General features: G+C 46.0%; 1 protein-coding gene across 6 annotated transcripts in view; it reads left to right on the top strand.

Annotated features, from left to right (window-relative positions):
• Positions 1-25,993, top strand: part of ATP2B4 (ATPase plasma membrane Ca2+ transporting 4) — a 90,924-nt gene that overhangs the window by 61,605 nt on the left and 3,326 nt on the right. For 3 of the 6 annotated variants that reach the window (XM_007111024.4, XM_007111022.4, XM_007111023.4), the window contains 12 exons: positions 2,065-2,279; positions 2,602-2,844; positions 3,597-3,838; positions 4,817-5,048; positions 5,979-6,158; positions 6,877-6,964; positions 7,623-7,729; positions 12,529-12,720; positions 13,176-13,389; positions 14,459-14,670; positions 15,672-15,779; positions 17,769-17,945. In XM_007111024.4, the coding sequence (XP_007111086.1) occupies positions 2,065-2,279; positions 2,602-2,844; positions 3,597-3,838; positions 4,817-5,048; positions 5,979-6,158; positions 6,877-6,964; positions 7,623-7,729; positions 12,529-12,720; positions 13,176-13,389; positions 14,459-14,670; positions 15,672-15,779; positions 17,769-17,945 (2,210 nt within the window). Of the gene's footprint in view, positions 1-2,064; positions 2,280-2,601; positions 2,845-3,596; positions 3,839-4,816; positions 5,049-5,978; positions 6,159-6,876; positions 6,965-7,622; positions 7,730-12,528; positions 12,721-13,175; positions 13,390-14,458; positions 14,671-15,671; positions 15,780-17,768; positions 17,946-21,643; positions 21,825-25,993 lie in introns of all 6 variants that reach the window. The other 3 variants (XM_007111026.4, XM_007111025.4, XM_007111028.4) reach the window with 2 other exon arrangements.

The raw sequence follows: 25,993 nt of genomic DNA, 5'->3' as shown, positions 1-25,993 counted from the left end.
CCCCCAGGTGATGCCAGCGCTGCTGCTCTGCTAAGCACACATTGAATAGCAAGAATCTACGCTGTCCACTACTGCAGCCACTAACCTTGTGTGGCTGTTTCCATTTAAATTAATGAAAAATTAATGAAATTAATGAGCATTAGATCTAGTTAAACATTCAGCTCCTCGGTCACATTAACCTATTTCAGTTGGTCAATAACCACATGTGGCTAGTGGCTGCCATATTGGACAGTGCAAATAGAGAACATTTTAAGCACCACAGAGAGTTTTACAGAGTGTCAGTCTGGCCTGTTCATCCAGTTCTAGTACCTAGCTAATTTTGACCACCATGAAGTCTCTTGCATATAAACAATACACAGATGAGGGACTTCCCTGGTGGCGCAGTGGTTAAGAATCCGCCTGCAAATGCAGGGGAAACAGGTTCAAGCCCTGGTCCGGGAAGATCCCACATGCCGCGGAGCAACTAAGCCCGTGCGCCACAACTACTGAGCCCGCGTGCCACAACTACTGAAGCCCACGCACCTAGAGCCCGTACTCCACAAGAGAAGCCACCGCAATGAGAAGCCCGCGCACCGCAACAAAGAGTAGCCCCCACTCGCCGCAACTAGAGAAAGCCTGCGCGCAGCAACGAAGACCCAACGCAGCCAAAAATAAATTAATTAATTAATTTAAAAAAAAAAAACAATACACAGATGAGATAAATTGCAAGTGTGGAATCAAATTGCTGAGCCTGGCACACGGGTTTGAAACGTTAAACAGATCCTACTGTTGTGCTCCTTACCTTATTCTTTAGGGAGTACAAGCTACCTGAGGGCTAGCCACTGGTCTCCTCTGTTTATTCATTTCACATATCATCTAGACCAAGGACCAGGGGGAAGCGAGTGAGGTGCCTTGCACCACCCTGAGAGTGAATGCCTCCTTAAATTTTGCAGCCTAGGTGCCTTGCTTGCCTCACCTCTTAGGCCTGACCCTGATGAAGCAAAGTACAAAAGAGTATGTTTTTAATGATACAATCACCTCTAGCCTTGTTCTGATTCCTCTGAATCACTGGGCCCTCAGGAAAAGCAAAGACACAAATCAAACTATGATTTGAAGTGGAACTTTTCCCAGATATTGTGCCACAGGTAGATACTGATCCCCTCAGCCCTCAGAGTAGCCAGGCAGCACCCAAGGCAGTTGGAACGCCTAGACCAGTTGTTTTCTGATCTTGAGCAGATTCTTCCATTGTAGGATATGTAGGATGACCACCTATCCCAGTTTGCTTGAGACTTTCTCAGTTTTAGCACTGGAAGTCCCACAGCCCAGGAAACGGCTCAGTCTCAGGCAAACCAGGATGGCTGGTCCCCCTCCAGTGTGCCATACCAAAACCTCTCTGTGCCTTAGAGAGACACATAAAGGGGATGATAATAGTAACATCTCACAGGATTGTTGTGAGGATTAAATGAGTTAATACCTGTGAAGTGCTTGCCTGACTCATAGTAAGCACTATATTAATAGTTGTTATTATTGTCATCTTCTGTCTATGCCACGTCAGGGGAAAGGTTGGGAAGCACCGCTCTAAGGGTTAGTTACGTAGGTGATGTGCTAACACCATAGGGGCAGCACTGTGAACAAGTTGTGAACTGCCTGACATTCTCAGGCTACTAGGGAAGAAGTTAAAATTGATAAACTACTAGGAAATAGGCACCTATAGTCACGACATTATGATTTGTAGGAAGAGAGTAGGTCTGAGATAGAATCATAGAATGCTATTTTAGAAAACTAGACCAATCCTATTATTTATGAATGAGGAAATAGGCCCAGAGAGGGTCAAGACCAGTCCAAAGCCACGAGTCAAGTTGGTGCAGTGCTGAGAATAGCACCCATGTCTTTAGAATGCAAAGCCACCTCTTTCCGCTACACTGTAATGTACAAGCACCAGAGAATGGACAGGGGCTTTGGGTATGACTTAGATAGTCATTTTAAAAATGGATAGCAAAGGCTACAATTTATGCCAATCCATCTCTGGCTAGGGCCCTAGGAATACCCTGAAGCCTGGGTTCATCTGACTTGTTTCCTGGACAGGTCTGATCATGTCTGCAGTCACAGTTCTCATCCTGATTCTGTACTTTGTGATCGACAACTTTGTGATACAGCGCAGACCATGGCTGGCTGAGTGTACTCCCATCTACGTCCAGTACTTTGTCAAGTTCTTCATCATTGGCATCACTGTGCTGGTGGTGGCTGTGCCAGAGGGGCTGCCACTGGCAGTCACCATTTCACTGGCTTACTCTGTGAAGGTGAGACTGGAATGAAACCGTGTCTTCTTTCAGAACAGAGACCGGAGGGGAGGGTACCGTGTAGCCTCTGGTGAAAGGATGGGCCGCTCTGTCTTCATAAACTCTGGGTGATGCCTTCAGGAGCAGAAGCCACTGGCACTTTGGAAGGACCCTCTGGATCAGTTGCATCAACGTTTAAGTAACCCAGTAGAATCTTAAGAGTATTTACAAAAATGGTATCCTGCATTTTTGTGTGGGACCAGAGAATGAAATGTGGAGAGGTGCTGGCTAGGAAATGGCCTTGGACCTGTATTTGGGAAGTCTTTTCTCTTCTCCTTTGTAGAAAATGATGAAAGACAATAACCTGGTACGGCACTTGGATGCTTGTGAAACAATGGGCAATGCCACAGCCATCTGCTCTGATAAGACAGGCACATTGACCATGAACCGCATGACTGTGGTGCAGGCTTATATCGGAGAAACCCTTTACCATCAAATCCCAAGCCCTGATGTCCTCGTGCCCAAGGTCCTGGACCTTATTGTCAATGGTATTTCTATCAACAGTGCCTACACCTCCAAGGTTCTGGTAAGCGTCTCCTTTGCCAGGACACTTAAAATGGGGAGGTGGAGGGAACCATTAATTTTCTCTTGTCTATTCTGCCTGAATCGCCATCCCACATCCTGTTTCCCACTCCCCAGTGAACACGTTTGGGGTGAAACTAGGAAATAATCTGCGGGAGCAGATTGGGAGATGGGAAGGAAAGGGGGAGGCAGGTAGGAATCTATGGCTATGAAATGACCTCCAATCACCAGGTAAAGGCAGTATCTCTAAAAAGATCTTGGGACTTCTCTGGCGGTCCACTGGTCAAGACTTCGCCTTCCAGTGAAGGGGGTATGTGTTCAATCCCTGGTCGGGGAGCTAAGACCCCTCCCACATATGCCTCGGGGCCCAAAAACCAAAACAAAAAAACAGAAGCAATATTGTAACAAATTCAATAAAGACTTTCAAAATGGTCCACATCAAAAAATCTTTAAAAAAATAATAATAATAAAAATAAATAAATAAAAAGAGACCTCATGCTGGTCAGGAGTAAATCACTCAGTTTCTAGAAACTAAGAGAGAGTGTTAGAATAAGACCCACACAGGGTGAGACACCAGCACCACCCCCAGGGCAACTAAAAAATCCCCAAGCCCTGGGTGGCTCAGGGACCACTGTCGGCACCCCCACGGGCCCTGGGTACATGTGTGAAAGCCTCGAGCGGAGTCCTTCCCTTCCTAGGTTCTCTCCCCAGCTTCGGCACCTCATCCAACACTCTCACGTGTGTCTTTCCTCTCAGCCTCCGGAGAAGGAGGGCGGCCTGCCACGGCAGGTGGGCAACAAGACCGAGTGCGCCCTGCTGGGCTTCGTCACGGACCTGAAGCAGGATTACCACGCCGTGCGCAGTGAGGTGCCCGAGGAGAAGCTCTACAAGGTGTACACCTTCAACTCGGTGCGCAAGTCCATGAGCACCGTCATCGAGAAGCCCCGCGGTGGCTACCGCATGTACAGCAAGGGTGCTTCTGAGATCATCTTGCGCAAGTGAGCGCCCCTCCCCCGCTTCTTCCTCCCTTCAGGATCCTCCCCTCAGGGAGGTCAGGGTGCCAGGCCTCACACTGAATCCACCTGGATGATGAGCGAACCCTCCTTCCAGGCGGTGACATCGTGACTAACATCTGAGCTTGGCTCAGGCCAAGCCTTGCTGTTAAGTACTTTGGATACTGTACTTACTCTTCACAGCTCAGCGAGGTAGATGCTGTCATTATCCCTGTTTTACGGATGAGAATTCAGAGGTGCTGGGAAGTTCAGTAACTTGCTGGAAGTGATTCAGCTCTTAGTGGCACAGCCACGGTTCAGACCTAGGCAATCCAAACTTCCATTTCCTATTCTGAAAAGAGATAATAATACCCACCCATCTCACAGGGTTACTCTGATTAAGTGATTCAATGTATGTAAAATGCCTTGCACACAGCAAGTATTGATACTAGAAATGTTAGTTCTGCGTCCCCTTTTCCTTTTTATTCTCAGTTCTGATCACAGGAAGTTGCATAATCAAAGTGGCTAGATGATCCATAGGTCATTAAAAGGTGACCTACGTGGGTCACCCATGTGGATATAGGGCCAGTAGCTAAAAACCAGTGCCCCAGCTTGGCTTTAGCCCCCCGCCTTTCGAGTGACACGTTCTTGTTGAGAACACCCTCTGCCCTGAGCACTCTAGATACTGAGGATTGAGAAAGCGTCTCTACCTTTGTGAAGCTCAAAAGAGCAGGCGATCCACAAATGACCCCTGATCTTGTATTCACATATGAACATGGGAGAATCAAGTGCTCTGCCCACCTAGACGTTACCCACCTACTGGCCACCCCACCTTGGAAAAAGGGGCTCAGCTTTGGGTTATGAGTGGAGATTTATGGCCACAGAACAGTGTCTTTAGGAGTAATGCAGAGTGGCCAGAATGTCTGTAAATGACTATGCAGACACATGGTGGGGATGCTGCTTTCTGACTGTGTGCCCCGCCAGGTGTAATCGAATCCTGGACAAGAAAGGGGAAGCAGTGCCATTCAAGAATAAGGACCGAGATGAGATGGTCCGCACCGTCATCGAGCCCATGGCCTCTGAGGGACTCCGGACTATCTGCATAGCTTACCGGGATTTCAATGATGGAGAGCCCCCATGGGACAACGAGAGCGAAATCCTCACTGAACTGACCTGTATTGCAGTGGTGGGCATTGAGGATCCGGTGCGCCCAGAGGTGAGGCTTTGACTTGAAAAAAGGGCTAGGAAACATAAATGGAAGTCTTCCAATGGCCCCGGCCCAGTGTGACCTAATGCGAGGCCCCCCAGGAGTCGCAGGTACTGGGGTACTAGCTCCACTTCTAGTTGTAACTTAGGAAACTTAGGCAAGTTACCTAACTGTTTCTCATTTGCTGGGATAGACGTTTCTCGGCTTCCTGCTTCACAGAACTGCTGTAGAGTACTGAACTGATAGAAAGTGGCACTCCTACGGTTCATGCTGTCTGAGGGGTAAGAAGCTTAGGTTTTACTGGGCTTATTGTTTGGTACTCAAGAATCGTCAGGAGATGGAATTAACTGGAACACCAACTTTGTCTCTAGCCACCTTCTTTCAAGCAACACATTCTTGTCGAGCACCCCCAGAATAGCTGAGCACCACTCTCAATTCTAGGGCATTGAAAAAGTCTCTGCTTCTAAGAAGTTCAGACCAATAGACTATCAACCATCAAGACCCAGAGGCATGACAGTGCGTCATGCGTTTGGGAAACGTAAAAGAATCGATATTGTTGAAGTATGTGCCAGGGGGGTGGAAGGTGGTTAAAACTTCTGCTAGAAAGGAAGGCAGTGGCAAAATCTCAGAAGGCCAGGCGTGCCCCGCTAAGAAATCTAGATTGTAAGTGGGAGAGGAAGCTTTTACACCTGGCTCCTGAAGCAAATTTCCCCTTCAACTCATGGTGCAATAAGGCAAATTCAAATGTGAGTATCATGGATAGGACAGGAGCGAGGTGGCACCAAGCAATATAAAAGTGACCAGACTTAGCCCATGCCCCATGGTTCTGCTTCCAGGGTGCCTCTCCCCTGTCCACAATGAAGGGACAACTGAACAGGAGCAGCTTACCAGGCCTCACCACTCCCACCTCCTCCATTCCTCTTGCCTTACTCTCCACAGGTACCGGAAGCTATTGCCAAATGCAAACGAGCTGGCATTACTGTCAGAATGGTGACAGGTGACAACATCAACACAGCCCGGGCCATCGCCACCAAATGTGGCATTGTGACACCTGGGGATGACTTTCTGTGCTTGGAGGGCAAAGAATTCAATCGACTCATCCGAAACGAGAAGGGCGAGGTGGGTCTTGGGTGGGAGGAATCAGGGCCTCCTTTATTAGGCGAGGGCTGGTTCACGTGTAAGGCATCTGGGACAGGTGGGAGGAAGTGGGTGGTTTTTAAACTAAAATCTATTCATAGTGAGATGTCCCTTTTACCAAAGCTGTTCAGACAGTAAAATCGGATTTTTTTCTTCTCACTATCTTCATTCACAAGCCATCTTTTGAGACAGGGTCACTAACCTTTCACGTCTTTCCATTTTTCTCAATTGTGGGATGATTTTGTAATGATTTCCTCCTACCTCACGCCTCCTATGTCACTGCCTTGTGACTGACAGTGGCACAGTTTGGTAAGAGGACGTGGTCTAGGTGTGGAGCAGGCCAGAGCTTCCTGGTCAATGCAGAAATTGAACCTAAGACCTCAGAAGCACTACTTTAGCCACCTGAGCCAGCAGCTAACCCTGGCCCACCTCTGTCAAGGGTCTAAGAAATACGGAATTGGCTTCCCAGGTAGGGAGTTGGTAAGAAAAAGAAGACAAGCAGGGCCTGGATGGTCACCATCCATGAATCCACTCTGGAGCCTGAGTTGGCTGCTTCACCTCCACTGGAGGCCAGGATAACACTCCCCCGGGGGCCATGGAATACCAGCTCTCCCAGAAGCTCAGCGTGGGTAAAGAAGTAAGATTTTCCCGGATGGCTGTTCTGAGCTTGACTGACCCAGGTGTGGTCTGGTGTTGGCAGGTAGAGCAAGAAAAGCTGGACAAGATCTGGCCTAAGCTCCGGGTGCTGGCGCGATCTTCCCCCACTGACAAGCACACACTGGTGAAAGGTGAGGTTGGTTCCCGAGTAGGTGCCTAGGATAGAGGAAGGCAGGCCAGGATGAGCACAGATAAGAGCCATCAACCAAAGCAACTCTCCTGTCCTGAGTAGGGAGGTCCTAGGAGAGCTTCCCCGCTCATGGGAAGAACATACAGTTTAGCAAACATCTGAGGCCCTGGTGAGTGTAAGATGTATAATATAATAAAGTTGTTTTTAAACATTATCCTATCTTGTTTGTTGATAGTACTGTGAATTAGACAGTACAGGTTAAGCTAGTCCCATTTTGCAAATAAGGTAGTTTGAGGCTGAGACAACAAGTAACCTATCCAAATTGCCCAACTGGTAAGTGGGAGTGTTACCATTCAATCCCTGGGTCTCTGCCTTCAAATCATCCAGTGCTTTTTCTACCACGTAATAGCTGCCTCGGGGCACTGGACAGGATATTCGACAAGGTCAGACTTTCTTAGCTCAGAGTGCTACCCGTGAAACAATTTACTGCCATCGGGTGACACTATAGAACCTCTGGCATAGGGAAAAAAAGAAGGAAAGAGTGTAGAAAGGGAGGTGGTGGCAGGGACCGGAGAGGAAGACCAAAAAACTGCCTTTCATGGGGAGATGGCCTCAGATGGCACGTGTGGAACTCACTGTAGCGTGTCTGTTTTTCCCAGGCATCATCGACAGCACGGTTGGGGAACAGCGGCAGGTGGTGGCTGTCACTGGGGATGGCACAAATGATGGGCCGGCTCTGAAGAAAGCAGATGTTGGTTTTGCCATGGTAAGCAGCTCAGCATAGTGTCTCTCTCTGCTGCAAGCTGCCTCCTCCAGTGGGAAGCCAGGACAGGCTTCTGGTAACCTGCTGCTTCCTGTACCTTCACATCCCCCTTTGTGCTTTTTCTCTTAACTCCATCTCGCCTACCTACCTGGCCAATAATAATATGTATAATGAGGGACCCATCAAGTATGAAGGCAGGGAAATCATGAGGTATCACTGCCCAGCAAAGCAAGACCAACCGAAACTTGCCCATGAACAGGATGATATTGTCTGCCTAGGCACACTATAGAAAATTCACATTCTATGTGGAAAATGTGCACTCTATTGTCTGCACTGTTCGTCACTCTGCTTTTCACTCGTGACGCCCGGAGCATCAGAGTCACTTGGAATGTTCGTTTAAAATCATATATTCCGGGCTTCCCTGGTGGCGCAGTGGTTGAGAGTCCGCCTGCCCACTCAGGGCACACGGGTTCGTGCCCCGGTCCGGGAAGATCCCACATGCTGTGGAGCGGCTAGACCCGTGAGCCATGGCCGCTGAGCCTGCGATTCCGGAGCCTGTGCTCCGCAACGGGAGAGGCCACAACAGTGAGAGACCCGCGTACAGCAAAAAAATACATAAAAACAAAGACAAACAAACAAAAAAACAAATAAAATCATATATTCCAAGGTTCCACAGTCGGCTATCTTGATTCAGTAGCATCTGAGCTGGGTCCCAGAAGTGTTTGGATTTTCTGAACAGGCACACTTATTGATTCTAATGCTCAGGGACATTTAGAAGTCCCCAGATTGCAAAGTACCTTCTCACACTCAAGTAACTTATGATTGTAAGCTTCCCATACACATTGAACTGTTGGTGATTTTTAAGCAGTGGAAGAAGATTCAAGAAGAAATCTGTCTTTAGGGTGCTCTCTTTAACCAAAAGATAAATTTAAAAAGTTTTTACTCTAGGAGCTTTCAAGAATATACAAAAATAGAATAGTTTATTGACTCCTCATGTCTCTGTCACCCAGCATCAAATATCAATACTTGGCCAATCTTGGCCCACACATACACATTTCCCCATCTCCACCTGAATTACTCTGAAGCATATCCAAGATATTATGTCATTTCATCCAGTATGTGTCTCTGGAAAATAAATATGTATCAATAAAATATCTAAAAGAATCATAGTAGTATTGTCTCACAACAAAATGGATTCCTACTATCATCAGATATCTAGTCAGTGTTCACATTTCCCCAAATGCTTCATAAATGTTGTTTTTATAGATTATTTGTCTAAATCAGAATGCAAACAAGATCCATACCTTGCAATTGGTTGATATATCTCTTGAATCTATTACTCTATAACAGTATTTCCTGAAGTGTGCTCTTCCAACTCTACCTGGAAACCTATAGAAATGCAGATTCTCAGGCCTCACCCCAGATCTACTGAATCAGAAAGCTTGGAGTTGGGGCCCAGCAGTCCATGTTATAACAGTCCCTCTGGGTGATTCTGACACATCCTAAAGTTCGGCAACCACTGACCCTATCGGATCTATGTGTCAGGGGTCCCCAAGACCACCCTTTACATTTGTGCATTCACTGGAAGGACTCAGGGGACTCAGCATACAGTTGTACTCATGGTTAAGATTTAGTCCATTGGTATAGTAAGAATCTAGTAAGGCAGAAAGTCACAGGTAGAGTCTGGAATCCACGCGCAGGGTCCCTTATGATCTCTTCCTCCCGTGAGGGGTCACAAAGAGCACCTGCTTCCCCCAGCAATGAAAATGCAGCAATACATGTGATGTTTCTGCCCAGAGAAACCCACCAGAGACTTGGTGTCGTGGGTTTTTATTGGGGTTGGTCGTATAGGCACTTTCTGCCTAGCACTTGCTAAGATTCCAGACTTCCAGAAGGAAGCAGGTTTTCAGTGGAAACCATATGTTTGGGCAGTCTAGGTACAGTGAATCACTAATTAATTTTCAGTTAATTGTTGACTGAGAGCCAAGTTTCCAGGTGCTAGCCGAGGGCCAACCTTGCAAACAGGACTTTCAAGAAAGCAGTCTCAGGCCTGCTATGTTAACTCTTTTCTGCACAATCCCTTTCTATCTTTTTTTCTAGCTACTTAGTTTTGAAGGAATAAGGTTGTTTTTCTACATAGAATATCCCATGGCAGGGATTTTGTTGATTGTATCCCTACAGTGTCCTTTAACCTGTTCTTTTAGCCCTTGTATTTCCTATAAACTAGTACTTGGTTCTATGAGCAATCAGATTCTATATCCCATCTTTCATTAGGGGTTGCAAAATGACAATGTTCTGATTTTCTTTATTTATTAACTTGAATACTTCTGTAAAAAGAAATTTGCCCTCGTCGACTATTTGGTTACTGTGAGGTTCAGTTCCTACCTGAAAGACAGGTTAAATGCTTGATTTTTTTCCCTTTATTTACCAGTTTTCAAAATAATGAGTTGACTTTTTAGGATCCTCCAAAGGTGACCAATGAATTGTTCACTTTTTTAAATTTACTAAACTACTCTACTAAAAGTTAATTGTCTGTTTTTTTAAAATATTATGAGCTCATGGTTTTAAGTATATGTGATATGTTTTGATCCATTGCCCTTACTATTATTCTGATGTTTATACTGACCCATCATTAGCCTCTTCAACACTGCTAATAAGTCCTTTGGGTACAACCTCAGTTGTCTTTAATAGCTTTCTTGGTCTCTTGCATGATAAGATGTTCCAGATTCATCATGCATATTTCTTGTCCTAGATCTAGAATCATCCACTTCTCAAAGGAGTTCTGCTTCATTTCAGTGAGAAATGATATTTAGAGAACACAATCTGAATGTCAGGGTGTTCCTTACTTCTGAGTAAATTATTGTTTCTAGAACTCTTCAGTGGACAAAGCTAGGAAATATGTCTTTTATGTCTCTTTTTGTTTTTGTGTTTCTTTGTTTTAAAGATAAATACTTCATGAATTCATATTGGCATTTCCAATTCAAATTTAGAATTCTAGAACTCTAACTTCCTATTTTACTTCCCTGATTTTATATTTATCTCTTAAGCTGAAAAGTTTGATTCCTAACAGCATTAACCTAATTATTATTTGCTTTATCCTAAAATATATGTAATAGTCTCAAAATAGCAATAATAATACAATTGCTCTACTAAAAACAGTTAAAGATTTTTCTTGTAGCTCTTTTTATCCTGTGGGTATATCCTACTATATCCTAATATCAAGTTACTGTGATTTTCAAAAAGTCATTTGGTACTTTTCCCTTGGTATGGTTGTGCTACCAACTGGTTATACCAGTTCATTTATATCATGGGTTTTTCTTCCATTTTTGAGATTGCTTGTTTTAAACTTAATTTTGTTTTATACTTGTATAAAGTAGTTACATAATTCTAAAGTAAAATATACCAACAAGGTCTATTCATAGAAGTCTAGCTTCTATCCCTATCACCTCCACCCTGTTGCCTCCTTCTTAATCCCACAGATAACTTACTTCTTTGATTTTTGGTTTATCTTTCTGTTTGCTCCTTTAAAATACAATCAAATGTGTTGTATATTTATATCGCACTCTCTTAGATAAGTGATACTTATCTATATTTATCTATATACACACTATATACTTTTTTCCACCTTGCTTCTTTTCATTTAACAACCTAACTTAGAGATTATTCTGCAGGAGTACATATATAAAGATACTCTTTCTTTCTTTCTTTTTTTCTCTTTCTTTCTGTCCTTTCTCTTTACAGTGCATGGTATAGCATTGTGTGGATGTGTTAGAGAACTTTTTGATGGGGAAATTGAATTGTATAGTCTATCTAACAGATATTCATTTGTTGCAATCTGGATAGGAAAATAATACTACCAGGTAAATGGTACAAATAATCTACTAGTGCAGGTCAGATTCACAAACAAGCCCCCCTGTAGGTTATAGGGGTTGTAAGACATGGAATAGAAGAATAGGCTGGAGATGTTAGGGACAGCTTTGCCAAGCAAGCAGGGCTTAATTAATTGAATGGAACCTTAAGGACAGATAGAATTTAAATAGATGGGGAAAGAGGATGTTCCCGGCTTGGAGAAAAGGGTGTAATTAGAAGACTGGACTATAGAAGTGAATGAGAGGTTCAGGGAATTGTGAATAAAGCAGTAGGTTTTGAGCAGAAAGATATAGCAGGTTGGAAAATGAACCAGAGTTCACTTGTTGAGGGCTTTGACTACCAGACTAGAAAGTTTACTGTTTCTAAAACACTGCTTTCAACCACTGATCTGTCTATTTAGAAACCTTTAGTGGTTCCCCAGTGACAGGATTTTGAATAAGGACAGGACATCTGAACTGTACTGCCAGACTACTCCTCCTGGGAAAAAATGTAGAGTAACTTCAAGGTGCGGGGGAGATAAGGATTTAAATTAGATATTGGCAGTGGCAGAAGAAATTTTTAAATTTAGAGGTAGAACAGATAGGACTTTTTCCCTATCTTCTAATTATTTTCTAAGATAGGGAAGTAGGAGGGACGGGAGAAAGGAATATCAGAGACAACTGTAGTTTCCAGTCTGAGTTCAGGAGTAAGGTGGTGGCATCACGGCCCAGTCGCCTTTCCCACAGAGTGACGGTGATACATTTTCCCTTCATTTTCTTTGGGAGAGAAGACCACTCAAAATATGGTGGTTTAGTCTGTAGGGTTTGTGTGGCTAGTGTGCCCTCTAGTGTTTATGCTGAGTTCTGAAGCTTCTTGGAGGTCAAGATATGAGTTCAGAATGTACATGAATTTTGTCCAGTTCCTCACTGTTTTCCTTCCCCTTCTTACCTCAGGGTATTGCAGGCACGGATGTGGCAAAGGAGGCCTCTGACATCATCCTAACAGATGACAACTTCACCAGCATCGTGAAGGCAGTGATGTGGGGACGAAACGTCTACGATAGCATCTCCAAGTTCCTACAGTTCCAGCTCACTGTCAACGTGGTGGCTGTGATTGTGGCCTTCACTGGAGCCTGTATCACCCAGGTGAAGGGAATGTGGGGTGAGCTGAGATGGGAAGGATGAGGCTGGGGCTAAGGAACAGGGGTGCGGGGTACAGTGTGTCGACTGAGGAGTAAGGACCAGAGTTTCCGAAGGGGTGTTGGGGCAGGAATTAGCTCTACTAGGTCTCCATCTGCTCCTGTGGGATGATGATAATTTATCTACCATTGATGTAGCACTAACATGTTAGCCAGTGTGATGAGCACTTATATGTAGTTTCTCTGTTCTTCAAAAACAACCTTGCAAAGTAGGTATTATCCCCATTTTACAGGTGAAGAACCCGAGGCTCAAAGAGGTTAACTAAGTTTCTCAATGTCACTCAGCTAATAAATGGTGGATAGCAGGAGGTAGGCCATTTCAAGGGCAAAGATGAGGCTGATGAGTGAGGTGAGGGGTGGTCTCCAAGGAAAGCTAAAAGGAGTGGTTCTTCTTTCCACCAGGATTCCCCACTGAAAGCCGTGCAGATGTTGTGGGTTAATCTCATCATGGACACTTTTGCCTCACTGGCCCTGGCCACAGAGCCTCCTACAGACTCTCTGTTGAAGCGTCGCCCCTATGGCCGAAATAAGCCTCTGATCTCACGCACTATGATGAAGAACATCTTGGGTCACGCCGTCTATCAGCTCACTGTCATCTTTTTCCTTGTCTTTGCCGGTGAGCCGAGGGGGGGTGGGCGGCGGCATTTGGAGTGCTAGAGAGAGATGGGGGCAGAGAGCAGCCCAAGGAAAGAAAGTAGCAGGGAGCAAGCTGAGCACAAGACGGGAATGATAGCAGCTTCGCTTACTGAGTGCATCCTCTGTTCCCGCTACGTGGTGCATTGTGCCATTTTATTACTCCTTTTAAGAATCTCCAAAGGGTTGCTTTATGTTACCTTTTTTTTTAGATCATAAAACTGAAGCTTAAGTCACATATTGAGTAAATAGTGGCACGAAGATTCAGACCTATGTCTGCCAGACTCTCGTGCACATAGTTCTACCGCAATGCAGCACTACGAGAAGGCAAATAGTGACGGAGCAAACTGAGAGAGAGGGTCAGAAATGTTGAGGGACTTCCCTGGTGGTCCAGTGGGTAAGAATCACCTTCTAATACAGGGGGCACGGGTTCGATCCCTTGTCGGGGAACTAGGATCCCACATGCCACATGGCACAGCCAAAAATATTTTTTAAAAAGGGGGGGGGGGCTTCCCTGGTGACACAGTGGTTAAGAATCCGCCTGCCAATGCAGGAGACATGGGTTCGAGCCCTGGTCCGGGAAGATCCCACATGCCGCAGAGCAACTAAGCCCACGCGCCACAACTACTGAGCCTGTGCTCTTAGCCCACGAGCCACAACTACTGAGCCCGTGTGCCACAACTACTGAAGCCAGCGTGCCTCGAGCGTGTGCTCCGCAACAAGAGAAGCCACCACAATGAGAAGCCCACAGACCACAACGAAGCGTAGCCCCCGCTCAACACAACTAAAGAAGGCCCACACACAACAAAGACCCAACACAGCCAAAAATATAAATAAATAAAATTTATTTTAAAAAAAAAAGAAAAGAAAAGAAATGTTGAGACCGGGGCTAACACTGAAAATATTTGATGACTGTTGTGGTTCAGATACTGACCAGTTAGAATGGACACCAGTCATAAGCAACCAGTGAGGCCATACTCAAGTGTTCTGACTCAACCTGAACCCTCCTTTAGAGCATACTTATCCCCCGATGCATCCCTTCTCCCAACTAGGTGAGAAATTCTTTGACATTGATAGTGGGAGGAGAGCACCTCTGCATTCACCACCCAGCCAGCACTACACCATTATTTTCAACACCTTCGTGCTGATGCAGCTCTTCAATGAAATCAACTCCCGCAAGATCCATGGAGAGAGGAATGTCTTTTCGGGCATCTTCCGCAACCTCATCTTCTGCTCTGTGGTCTTGGGCACATTCGTCAGCCAGGTGGGATTCTAGCTGGAGTTGGGATAGGAGGTCTGGGAGGATAAAGGCCAGAAGCTGGGGGCCAGGATTCCCTGAGCACCCGGGGAAAGGAGTGAGGGAGTGATGGGGACCCAGGTTGTGGGTTGAACAGTTCGGGGTTCCCAAATGCTTCCATTTGCTCATTGCTCTAGAATTGGATCCTGCTGTGTCAAGTGCTCCAGTGCGAGGCAGCATGTTGGTAGCGAATAAAATAAAATTTGTGGAATCCTTTCCTCATCTTTCTAAAACACAGCAATTTCACATAGTGACCAGGAGGAAGATCACTGTCTTCTAACCCCTTTCCATGCCTCCTGCCAGCATACGTGAAATGTGTCTGCAAGTGCTCTATGGGATCTCTCCCTGTCCCTCCTTTTGCCCCTTTGTTCTGAAAGGGCTCATGGTAGAAAATGGTACGCAATTCAGAGAAAAGGAGAAGACATGGAATGTTGCCATATGTAGTTGACAGATAAGCCTGACGTGGGCTCCTTCTGTGGGAAGTGGGGTCAAGGGCATAGCTGCCCTGGTGGTGAAAGGATTGAGCCCCTTCCTTCTTGCCCCAGTCAGAGGTACACTAAGACATGTGCCAATACAAGAGATTATGAGCCTTCCCTGTAACAAAAGAGCTCCTGCCTCACTCTTATTTGCCCCGCTCCTAAATTCCTCTTCTCCATCACTGTGCCTTCTCCTTGTCACCTACTGGCTTTAGTCACAAGAAGCCTCCAGCTCCCCTTGATCCCCTAGCCTTTGCATTAATAATGTTCATAGTATCTCTATCTGTCTCCCCATCAGAGTGCTCTATAAAGACTGTGTCTGTCTTCCCTTCTCCCCACCTGGATCTCTTCTTTCTCCTTCCCCAAGAAGCAGATCAGGGTTTACACCACAGGGATCCTGGGGTAGGGGGCTAACGTGGCTTTGATGGCCTTGAATGGAGGGCTGGCTACCTGTTACCTCCCAATGATGGGCTGCCTCTCTCTCTGTTCTAGATTATCATTGTGGAATTTGGGGGGAAACCCTTCAGCTGTACGAACCTCACCCTGTCCCAGTGGTTCTGGTGTCTCTTCATCGGTATTGGAGAATTGCTGTGGGGCCAGGTGAGTACGGGCACACCCTCCCCGTGCAGTCACATGGCCGGTAGACCCCCCGCCCCCAGATGAGATGGAACGAGCAACTGTGGAGACGCCCAGCTCCTCACCTTCATATTCTTCTTCCCCCTTCTCTCTACCACCAGGTTTTCAAGTTCTTTCCATCTTGTAGGATCCCAAAGCAGAATGATCAGTGCCCACCACTTCAGAGGCTTCTGATCTCTTCTCTAATCATGCCTGGAGACAGACAAATCCCTTAGCTTCTCTGAGATGGAAGTGGAAATTTTCAATGGAATTTTGCTAAAAAAAAATTAAGGGTCTTAGAAGTAGAAGAGTTTGCAAAGCATATGTCTTCAATGAGGCCGCAGTCTGGCCGTGAGCTGCTGTGCTGTCATAATGTAGGGCTCCCTTGCCTCTTCTGTTTCTCACCATCGCCTTATCCAGGATGGGTGCCTGGCTGTCATCTAAGATAAATCCAGACTCACAAGGTCTCTAGAGAAGCAGTATAGCGTATGGTTCAAAGCTCAGACTTTGGAACCGACTATCTAGGTTTGAATCCCGGTTCTTCTTTTTACAAGCTGCATCATAGTGAGCAAGTTTATTAGAAACTCTGCCTCAGTTTCCTCAACTCTGGATAACAGGATCATTGTGAATCATTGTTAATCAGCAAATCAGTTTCAATACAGAAATGAATTAGAACAATGTCTAGTACCCTGTAAGTACTCAATAAATGTTAGCTATTAATATTATAATAATATAATCAGGTTTGATAAGAGTTTCATTCCTTCCCTAATACCACTTTGCGAGTCCCTCTCATCCTCAGCTCTGGCCTGGCCTTAACCTCTGCTTGCAGACCCTAGGTCTCTACTGATTGGCGCCCAGCCACCTGGGTAATGGAGGCTTTGCTCTAACTGGCCCCAAAGATCCCTCCCTAGGGCTGCAGGCTTTCCCCCATAGACCTGCTAGTTGTTTCTTTCATAGCTCCTAGATGCCTCCCTGATTAATCCCTATCCCCGTTCCTAACACAAGTCCTTCCACCCTGCTCTGTTTGCTGAAGTTTATTTACCAAGTGGGTCCCTAAAGCACTTCTACACTTGGGTGGAGCTTGATTATTTCGAGTACTGTTTGAAACTCTCACCTGGGTCTAGTCTCACATGTGGCCATGTGGCCTTGATGCCAGGTAACAACAGCCTTCCTTCTGTATCACAACAGCTCCTTCTAACATCTAAAAGCAGAACGTGGACATTCTTTCTATTTCAAACACTTGACTCCATGTTGGACTGCTCACACGGTCCCCCTTTCCCAGCTGAGCCCTTGTCTTATTTGTAAAGAAGAACTGACTGACAGCTTATAGAGTGATTTATTTTGAATTGCAAGCCCCAACCTACAGCTCCATGTCTTCTGATAATACCCATATGTCCCTTCTTCTATGGGCTATCCCACCCAGTTCCTCACCCCAAGCCCAAGAAAACTTTTAGTATCCTCTCACTATAGTTTTATAAAAGAGGAATTACTTAGCATATGGTAACTAAGAAGAGGGTCATTCCCCTCCAACACCCTTCTTTTCCTCTTGCCCGTACACATACATTTTGACCATCCTGTCTCCAGACTTGTTCTCTCCCAGGTCCTTGTCTCTGTCTCTTCCTACTGTGTATCATGCATTATGGTTCTACTTCCTTTAAGAGACAGGTGGCAAAATGCAAAGAAAGAACTGAGACAGGAGGAAGAGAATGAAGTATATAACAAGGCAGATGGCTGGTCAAATACTAGAATATAAGTTCTCCTTTGTACATCCACAAATACAGAAAATCTTCCTGAGGGCCTGACGGCTGGTAGGCACTTGGCAAACGCTTGCCTGAAGGGGTTGGCACTTTTCCCACTGCTTTCCCAGTGGGAAGGTTGATAGGGCAAAGAGTGACCTACCTGACCCATAAAGTTGAGTGACAGCTCTTCTCGCCCTGATTCTGGTGTCTGCCCTTTTGCTGCACCTGTTCTCAGGTCATCTCCACAATACCTACCCAATCCCTGAAGTTCCTGAAGGAGGCTGGGCATGGCACCACCAAAGAGGAGATCACCAAGGATGCTGAGGGGCTGGACGAGATTGACCATGCAGAGATGGAGCTGCGCCGAGGCCAGATCCTCTGGTTCCGGGGCCTGAACCGTATCCAGACTCAGGTACTGTGATAGTGGCCTATCCTCGCCCTGGGAGAAGGAATCTCCCCCATCTTTCTTGGGAGGTGTTGGGAGGGCAGCAGTTCTTGCTGGCCAGCGTCTCTCCCCTTCCTAAGGCCCTCTCACTGGTGGGCAGCCCGAGCTCCCTTGCTTCAGGACAGACAGGCAGAGGCAGTGGTATGGGCTCCTCTGAGAGGAGAGTGATCGTGGGGGGCGGAGAACACGGGACACTAACTGCTAGCATCATCCTCTAGCTTTGGGTTCGTCTGCAGCCCACTTCCTGGCCCCTGTCGGGTGGGCCATCTCCCTGCATAAGGTCTCTTGTAAGCACTAGGCCTAACCTCAGGGTGGGAAATGTTCAGAGTCTTTCCTGACCCTGCAGAGGGAAGGATTTAGACAATGTCTCTATGCCAGCATCCCCAGCAGACATTTACTGTATATCCTAAAGCTGATATTAGGGGAATGTAGGTGTTATCTGGATTGCTCTTTGTAAAAGAAACTCGCTCTCTTATGTCTTCCCCACTCAAAATTTAAGGCCATGATGGGGAATCTGATGGCTAAGTGTATATAAACGACAATAGTCTCTCAGTGCCTGAGTATCTTTTACAGGATTCAGACTTGCTTCCCAGAAAGGAAGAAGCTATAATTTCTTCAGACTTTTTCTCTTCCTGCAATTTCTAAAATGGGATAGAAGCTGCTCCTGCTGCTATTAAGTCCCCTCCTATAGCCCTACAGTAACTTTTTTTCCCCACTTCCTGTGCAGCAACTGTAACTACCTTCTCCTGGGTAAATGGGCTGGTCTAGACATTGATAATCCTATCGCTTTCCCTGTTCTTACCCCACATACCTCTACTGTGTTAGTCCTGAGATTTCCCACCTCAAGGAATTGTAAATCCCCAAGTTCTCAAAGGTGTTCACCAGAGAACAGGCCTTAGCCCTCTCTGCTGATTGGCTAGAGATCCCAGAAGTAAATTTCACTCTCTAAAATTAGCCTTGCAGATGGTTTCAAAAGTTCCCTAGTGGAGCCCACCACTTCCTACGGAAGAGGCAAAATGAATAGTCTCAGCTAAATACAGTAGTCCCCCGCTTATCCGTGGCTTTGCTTTCCTTGGTTTTAGTTACCTGTGGTCAACCACAGTCTGAAAATATTAAACGAAAAATTCCAGAAATAAATAACTCATAAGTTTAGAATTGCATGCCGCTCTGAGTAGCTGATGGAATCTCACGCCCCCCCCAACTCTGCCCTGCCCTGGACATAAGGCATCCCATTGCTTATCTCATCCTCGCTGTATAAGCTACCCCCCCCCCCATTACTCTAGGAAAAAACATAGTATATACAGGGTTCAGCACTATCTGCAGTTTCAAACATCCACGGCGGGTCTTGGAACATATCCCCCACGGATAAGGGGGGCCTACTGTAGCAGCTGGGGATTTGTCCCCTATAGACAAGACAACAGATGGAAATGGGAAAGCAGGGCTAGGGAGGGAAGCACTGGGGCTCCTTTCCCCTCTCTTGAGTTACCCCTCCCAGAGAGGGAAACCCACATGGGACCTGCAAACACTACCTCAGCATGTCCAGAGTTTCCACACGCACCCCCACCCTCCAGGCTGCCAAGTCCATCATGAGCGAGGGCCTCACGTGCCCAGAGAACTTGGCATCTTTGGCTCATGTCTCTAAGGCCTCGGTGCTTCCCTGTAGGTCTGCTCTTTTCAGAATAACCTGTCTGCTTTTCTCCCCTTCAGGATCATCTGCCTCCTCTTCTACTATGTAATTTTTTTCCTAGCCAGAATGCCCTCGTTCCAGTGTCTCCTGGCTCCTTCCCAATCTTCTCTCCCGGGGCTGAGATTCATGGATCTTCCTTCCCCTCCACTACCAATTTCCATTCCCTCGACTATATACCTCTCTGGTTTCGCTGTCTACATAGCTTTAGGTATACTACCTTTCTCTGTTGGAGCAAAAGGCCGTTGGACCAGAAGGACGTTAAAGCCTAAACTTAGGCAGCAAAGGCAACCTGTTAAAGATGCCATGATGAGCATATCTATGCCATCCCACCTGACTCCATAAGCAGATGACTGTACTAACCTGCATCCTGGATCCTAAAGCTCTCTCCTGGCCTCGACTCTTCACCTCAGCAGGGTTCTAACGAAATTCCCTGCCATCCGATTGTTGTTCCTTGTTGTCATTCTTGCAACACTTATGGGTGGGAAGTGTTGCCAGGCTATTGTCCCATCCTGGTCCCTTTAGCTTTGGGAGAGCTAAAAGCACTAGAAAGCAGAAGGTTGGGAAACTTGAGGTCTAGAATCTTGGGAAGGTAAATCTGGAGTCCAGTTTCACTGTGGAGGTTGGGACCTTGTGACCCTAATAAGCACTGAGGAAGGTGACTCTCCAGCCCCTTCTTCCGTGTGGCTGAACCCTCCCCACATGCAGACCTTTTCCTCTTACAGCGTCAGGCTCCTCGGTCCCCTGGAACTGAAAACCGTTATCATGTGATGAAGAATGGTATTTTAGCTCAAACTTGGTCTGAGTCCAGAAACTAGCCCTAAGCATTTCATGGCTTCTCAGGAAGCTTTATAAGTAAGAACAACTGTCCAACTCACAAGGTACCTGCTTTCCCACCTTCTCACCTGGGGAAGTAAAGTTAGATGAGTGAAATCAGCACCTTTCCTACATCCCTGGTCAACTGGCCCTTGGTCAGGCAGAGGTCAGGGATGAGGATGGTAGGTTTGACTGAGGCCCTAGATCAAGACCGCTGTCGGAAAACAAATGGCATTCATTGCCTCTGGCTCCGAGGAGTAGGACACTGAAAACCAGAGACAACTTGTATGGGGCTAGACCTGCAGCTGCTGACCACTGCCACCACCACCAACCAACTCTTCCTCCCCCCACCCCGTCTAACTGCTGAGTTCTCGTCTGCACTTGTGCCAGCCTCTCAGGATCTCCAGTGCGCGAATGCGGCTAGTGGCATTCTCTCCACAGAGCCTGGCCACTGGGTTCCTGAGCTCCACTTTCAGGGGCCTTGTCCACTTCTGCCCAAGGACAGGGAGTCTCAGAGAAGAACCCAGAAGAGGGTGAGCCCAGCAGCTCATGGTCCAGGAGCCTTGCCACCATGGCACCTGTGTATGGATTACTACATGCCTCTGTTTAAACACATGAGCTGTTTTCCTGGAAAATCTGCAAAAATAGGTAGTCAATTTCATTGGTTTAGAGGTTCCTGAGCCTCAAAATTCAGTAATATATACACTTTGCCTACTATCTTAAATTGCATGCCTTATTTTTTTAAGAGTACAGGTCAAAAAAAAAAAAAAAGAAAGTACAGATCAGAGCGATGAATAAGCTGTCACTCTCTGTCAGGAATCATGAGTGGGAAAGTCCGTTTAAATTTTTAGATACTTTTGGACACCAGCACACCTAAAATGTCCATCATAGGCTAGAAGGGAAGAGAAGACTGGATTCTGGCTGGGTATTTAGACTCCATGGCAAATTGTTCCTTAAATGAAGTGTGATGTGCAGTTAATGTTTTTCTCCCTTCTCTTCACCATTGTTTTGTGTGTAAGGGACTCTCTCTCTTGCTTTCCGTCTCCTGTCCCCTTTTCCCAGCTCTTTCCATCCCCCTCCCTAACCCTCTTGGACCCTCCCTTCCTCCTTCTTCACTTCTTTCTGACTGTGGAGCAAAGCTGTCTCACTTTCTGATTCTTTGCAGATCGACGTAATTAACACATTCCAGACGGGAGCCTCTTTTAAGGGAGTCCTAAAGCGCCAGACCATGGGTCAACACCTTGATGTAAAACATGTTCCTAGCTCATCCTATGTAACAGTTGCACCAGTCAAATCTCCCCCCACCACTTCTGTTGCTGCTGCTGTTTCATCTCCTACTCTGGGCAGTGAGTGATAGTCTATTATGATGCATGATTTGCTAAAATGACCACAAGAGAGCACGTGGCATTCACTTTAACCAGCTGTGGTTATCTTTTCCTTTTGGTTTTTCCCTTTGATCTCTGACTTAAAGGAAGAAAAGCAGGGCAAAAAGTCCCCTCCAAAACCGGGCTGTGTGCCATTTTATTTAATTTTATTATTATTTTTTAATGTTGAAAAGCTATTAAACCGTAACCATTTTAAAGACAGTAATCCTGTTTTCTGATTGTTCCTCTGCATTGCCTGGTCCTTCCTTGAGCTTTGTTTGTTTGCTTTACTTTGTTTGTTTGTTGCTTTGTTTGAATATGTTGTTGTTCTTCTTCTCTCCCTCTGCTCCTTTGAGTCTCAACTCTATCTCCTAAGGTTAGGTGTAAGGTTAAGCCAAATGAAGACTCAGGAAGTCTTTTGTTTTCTTTTAGGAATTTCTGAAGAGCAAACTTTTTTTTTTTTTCCTTCTCCTTTCCTCTAGTTTGTTTTACTTAGAGCCAGCAAGCACTTCATATCTTATTTTGCATGTAAAGTTTTAGGAACCCCTTTCTCAGCCAGCCTATCAGCCGGAAAGCTGTGAAGGCTCAACCTAAGATCTGGTGGATTATTGGTAGATCATTGGATTCTTGCTAATGCTTATGCCTTCCTATTCCTGATCTTTTTACCTTCCCCCAGTGGGACACAGAGAGGAAATGGAAGGCTCTTTGCTGATAATGCTATTAAGGTATTTGGTGAGGAAAGAGTCTCTCTGTGTTAAGTATACTGTGGGCTTCAGATATCTGAGTGTTTAGTCTGTTTCTTCCTCCCCCACTCCCAGTCACCACCACGGTAACCCTGGGATGGGGGATAAAGAAAGAACAATTGCAGTCTCTGTGGCTCACTTGATTGTGAGTGTGTAGGTTGATCAGACTTAGCTTATCTGTTGTCTTTCTAGCCAACTCTAAGTGTTCTCGTGTGAGATATGAGGGGCAGGGGAAGAGGAGGTTTATAGAGATGCATATTCTTTAGGCTCAAAGGCAGTCAGAGAACTAAGTAAGTCTTACCCTACAAATATGCAAGAGCCTCTCATTCTAGTCCTTCCATATTCCTCTCATTTCCTTTTTTCTTCTAGTTTTGTCATGTCCTTCTAACTAGTTACTGTTCTTTCTTAAATCATGCCTCTCTGTTAGGAGGGGTAGTGTCAGCTGCCCTGGTAATTTGAAGGTAGAAGGAGACTAAGGAAAAGACAGAGCCCACTGGGCTCCTGTAGTAGAGTTGCTGGTGGAGGATACGGTGCAAACCCTCAAAGACTAGAAACTCAGGAGAGTCAGGCCGCACCTGCTCTTTCTCCAGCTGTGCCTTCCTGTTGGAGGGCCTAGAAGTTATAGTCATGCATTTTAAAACCCATTTCCCATTCCAGAGTTCCAAATGAATTCATTTATTTATCTAACCTTCAAGTAGATAAATCTCTAAGATTTCTCTCTGTAAGAAGGTCCTAATCCCTTCTCTTCCCCTGGTTTCTGACAAAGGAGCAGAAACCTACAGAATACCAGCTGAGGAAATGGAGTCTTCATCTGCCCATTCATTGAGCTCCAGAGAGTGGCCCTTCGTGCTCATACCTAACCCAAGGTCCAGCCTGGTTTGGGCTTCTGAGCCATGAGAAAGGGTTGTCCTTCAGTCATCCGCTTTCACCTGTAGGATAGGGGCCACAGAAGAGACATTTCCCAGAGACTTTGAGAGATGATGACTGGGGAAGGAAGGGTTGATTGACTGAGTGGAGAGGACCTGAAGCTTTCACAGCACCCGCCTCACTATCTGTGTCTTAGTCCCCATACACTGCTCGTGCACCAGGCACCATGCATCAAGAAAGGAAGATGCCACCACTTGGGGTGGATTGGTGATGATGTAGCTGTGTGATTGTTCAGCGGCACGTACTATATAGTCTCTGAGGCCAGTGTTGGAGTTGAGGAGTATTCTGGCAGCACAGCCCCACCCTTCTCTCCACCTGCCAGGACACGGGATGGTGCTCCCTAGCTCTCTGACTCCTCTTGTCTTGAGCTTCCCTTACAGGTGGCTGCTTTCCCTTTAGATTCCACAAGTCCTGTTATCTAGCTGGATGACTGTTCCTTGCTCCCCCAAAAAAGAAATTGTCCCTATCTTTTCCATCTACCCATCCCCAATTCACTCTTATCTCCCTTATTGTTTACCTGTAACAGTGATTGATCACCCCAACAGGTGAGAGGAAAAGCCAGCGAACAGGGCTCCAGACCCCCATTCCAACTCCTATTTTTAAAAATCTGTTTTCTAGATAGGACTTCACATATAATTATTTTAACAAAGTATTCAATTGCTTCAAAAAAAAATAGAAGCAGGAAGTTTGAAAATCACTGATATTGAAGATGATCAACTCATGGTATAAAGGTACCTGTATTCAATTGCTTCAAAAAAAAAAAAATAGAAGCAGGAAGTCTGGAAATCACTGATATTGAAGATGATCAACTCATGGTATAAAGGTACCTGTTCTCCTGTAGCACTTGTTAGAAATATTGAGATCTGAAGAGTGAGTGAAAAGTATGGGCTATATTATCACTCCTACGGGGGGTGGTACGGCTTTGAGCCCATTTCTTGACTAGGGCCAGGGGAGAAGGCATTGGGTTTGGGCTCACTTAATCCAAGTTGCCTTGCTCTAAGATGTTTGACATAGATCCATTAAAACTTGGGATTTCCTGAAAGCCAGATGGAACCTATATTCCATCTGATCTCACCTAAAGATGGAAAAGTAGGTCCTAACTTTCTGTGCAGCATGGTGAATGTGTGCCCAGGTTCCTTGATTCTTCTTGGCTGGGGTGTTGAGCAGATTCCATTGAGTGACAGAGTCCTTTGCCTTCTGAGCTCTGAGCACCCTCCATCCTGGGTGAGTCTGCCCGTCTGTTGTGGAATGAGGCATGGTAAGGAAAGCCTTAGCCGGTGGAGACACAACTTTAATGAACCTTCTTTGTGCATTACTTTTGAAGGTTCTGTACGGTGATAGGAAACATTGAGACAAGCAATCCAACCAGTTTATTTGCCTGCCTCTTTGGGTGCTCTGATGTCTCCACGTTCTTGCCTCTTTTCCAGGAACATATTCTTTGCTTAAAGAGCAGAGTAATGAAAGATGTGCCCTACCCCACCCTCATCATTTCTCCTTATCCCGCCTCCCCACCTCAACAATTTCTCCTGCATTACTTCCATTTCTTTTCTGAGGAAAGAACTTTGGGACAAGACTAGGATCAGCCACCTCCCAACAACTAAAACTGTCCTAGGACCACTTTCTTTTCCCCTGGCCTCTCTCTCCAAACTCTCAGGATCCAACCTTCTCCCCTCCTCCAATTCTACCAACCCAAGTTGCAAAGCATACCTCAGCGAGGCCCCCAGTTCAGAAAAGCAGCTGCCAAAGGAGCTGCTCCCTGTGGATAAGGTGAAGGCTGGGCCCAGTGATCCATTATTGTCGATTTTTCCTCTTCTCTAAACTGAATCCCTTCCTTGTTGTGCAGTAGAACAAAGACTTTGTCACTTATAGGGCAGTGCATTTCCCTTTGCCCAAACTGCAAATTGTTCCTTTCCCCCATCCTCTTGGTCCACCCCATCAGAAAAGCCTCTTGTTTGTAGCACTGCCTCCTGGATGGGGTGTTTTCTGTCCTGGTCCCATCCTTTCCCTTCTCCACATAAGATCACATTCCTCTTCATAATTTACAAACAGCTGGAGAAAGCTGCACGACTGGGCACAGCTGCTGTGTGTCAGAGACATGGCCATGCATGTCCGGCCTCATCTGAGCTGAGAGAGCGGGCCTTCTGTCAGCATCAGGGGGAGGCGTCTTTTGATGCCTGTATTCATTCACCTTTTCCGGGGGAGGGACTGAAGGAATGGAGTTCTACTTTCTTTGGGGGAAGAGGACATGGTGGAGGCTGTGGAATATAAATATATGCATGTTTCCTGACTGAAAGAGCAATTATTCTATTAGAGAGTATAAGAGTTTTCACTTCTTGCATGCTGCTGACACAAATGAAGATTGGTGTGTCTGCCTTGCTGAATGGTATTCATGGTCACTTATCACCCAAAGTGTATTGTGTGCGAATTGATACGTGTTTGGCTCTTTGAGGGTCCTAAACAGATAACTAAACTTCAGTGTGT

The sequence above is a fragment of the Physeter macrocephalus genome, chromosome 4 (assembly GCF_002837175.3).
Source record: "Physeter macrocephalus isolate SW-GA chromosome 4, ASM283717v5, whole genome shotgun sequence".
Taxonomy (NCBI): domain Eukaryota; kingdom Metazoa; phylum Chordata; class Mammalia; order Artiodactyla; family Physeteridae; genus Physeter; species Physeter macrocephalus.
Note: the sequence above shows the minus strand (reverse complement) of the source record. Positions and strands in the feature narration are given on the sequence as shown.